Here is a 1,944-nt window from a genome sequence, read left to right as displayed (position 1 = left end):
AAGAGAAAGATTCAGAATGTTCATGTCTCCTGATGACTGGAAATCATTTTCTCATGACATTATTGTATTTGCCTGTCTTTTGAAGAATTTAATTATATCAAATGTTCTATGAACCTAGAGTTGGGAAAGCTAAAGAAGTTTGAGTTGTGAAAAGCAAGAGATGTTTTCAGTGTGGCTTTAGTAGTGATATGTCTGAATATAAAATAACGTGCTGCTTTTCTTTTTCTTTTCCCTCTTTCAGCAAAGTTTCTGTTTGAAAAATACCCATTCTCACAGCAAAACAAAAACAACTTTTAAAGGTTGTTCTCAGTGGAAATCACTCTATGCCCCATTACCTGCTTGAGTGAAACCAGACTAAGAACTTCTGTCATGGCAGCTTTTCTGCTGGGAGCTGTGTTGCTTATTGTTCAACCTCAAATAGTGCCTTCCAGACCGGCTATAAATTCAAAGGCTGAGACGTCTTCTCAGTCTGTTCAGAGAGAGCTTTTAAAGAAAACATCTCAAAAAAATGACTTCAAGGAAAACATTCATACTAATGGATCATGCCGACAGCTGCCACAGACTATCATTATTGGAGTGAGGAAAGGTGGAACAAGAGCTTTGTTAGAGATGTTGAGTCTCCATCCAGATATTGCAGCAGCAGAAAGTGAAGTTCACTTCTTTGACTGGGAAGATCATTACAGAAACGGATTGCAGTGGTATATTAATCAAATGCCATTCTCTTATCCCCATCAAATCACCGTGGAAAAAACTCCAGCATATTTCACATCACCTAAAGTGCCTGAAAGAGTTCATAACATGAACCAATCAATGAGACTGCTCCTTATTTTAAGAGACCCAAGTGAGAGAGTACTGTCAGATTACACCCAAGTGTTCTATAATCACATGCAGAAGCACAAGCCGTACCCATCCATTGAACAATTCCTGATTAAAGATGGTGAACTCAATGTGGACTACAAGGCAATAAACAGAAGCTTATACTACATTCACATGCAAAACTGGCTGAAGTATTTTCCCCTTGATCGTATCCACATTGTAGATGGGGATAAACTAATCAAAGATCCCTTCCCAGAAATAGAAAAGGTAGAGAGATTTTTGAAGTTATCGCCACAGATAAATGCTTCAAACTTTTATTTCAATAAAACTAAAGGTTTCTACTGCCTAAGAGACAGTGGTAGAGAGCGTTGTTTACATGAGTCAAAAGGACGAGCACACCCACAAGTAGATACCCGGTTACTGGAGAAACTGCATGAATATTTCCATGAACCCAACAAGAAATTTTTTGAGCTCGTGGGCAGAACATTTGACTGGCACTCATTTGTGGCAAGTTAGTGGTAAGCTTCGGAACCTATGTTCCAGTGTACATTTAGAAATTTTAAAAAGGGCATTTAAGCTATAATTTATTTGTAAAAATCCATAAATACTTCTGTACAGTATTAGATTCACAATTGCCATATATAGTAGTTATATTTTTCTACTTGTTAAATTTGAAAGCATTTTGTATTGTTTTTCATGGTTGTTAACATTGTGTATGATGTGTCTATATGAAAAAGCTAAATTATTTCACTGCAGAAGATACTCTCTTGAGAATGTGTCGTCTTTTTAATAAATAAGAAATTCATTTCAACAGAACCCTTCAGAATTATTTGAATACTTTGGCCTTTCTGGGCTATTCTGGACTTTCTCCTCTAATTGCTAGTAAATGTGCTAAACTTTACATTTCCATTTTTCTTGCTTTAAAATGTGGTTTAATAATTTCTTTTTCATTTGAAAATATTTTTATAGTTAGCAAATTGTTCCATCCTGTTTTATAAAATTATTTCCTGCTAAAGTGGCGGTACTTATACATGTTGGGACATGCACACCCAAAAGACAATGGAAATCTGTGTAATGTGACATATTAGCTGCTGTACTTATCTTCATATTTACTGTTATAAGAAGTGC

The 1,944-nt window shown here is 35.6% G+C and overlaps 1 protein-coding gene across 1 annotated transcript; it reads left to right on the top strand.

Moving 5' to 3' along the window:
* The first annotated feature begins 369 nt into the window (after positions 1-369).
* On the top strand, positions 370-1,332 carry HS3ST1 (heparan sulfate-glucosamine 3-sulfotransferase 1). Its single transcript, XM_009978085.2, has one exon. It carries the CDS (start codon positions 370-372, stop codon positions 1,330-1,332), a length of 963 nt encoding a protein of 320 aa, XP_009976387.1.
* Positions 1,333-1,944: the final 612 nt, after the last annotated feature.

This window comes from Tauraco erythrolophus, chromosome 5 (assembly GCF_009769465.1).
Source record: "Tauraco erythrolophus isolate bTauEry1 chromosome 5, bTauEry1.pri, whole genome shotgun sequence".
NCBI classification, from domain to species: Eukaryota; Metazoa; Chordata; class Aves; order Musophagiformes; family Musophagidae; genus Tauraco; species Tauraco erythrolophus.
The sequence above is the reverse complement of the archived record's forward strand: the minus strand, read 5'-3'. Positions and strand labels throughout refer to the sequence as shown.

What these genes read in the sequence shown, in the direction of transcription:
- HS3ST1 (XM_009978085.2), top strand. Translation starts at nt 370, where the DNA reads ATGGCAGCTTTTCTGCTGGGAGCTGTGTTGCTTATTGTTCAACCTCAA.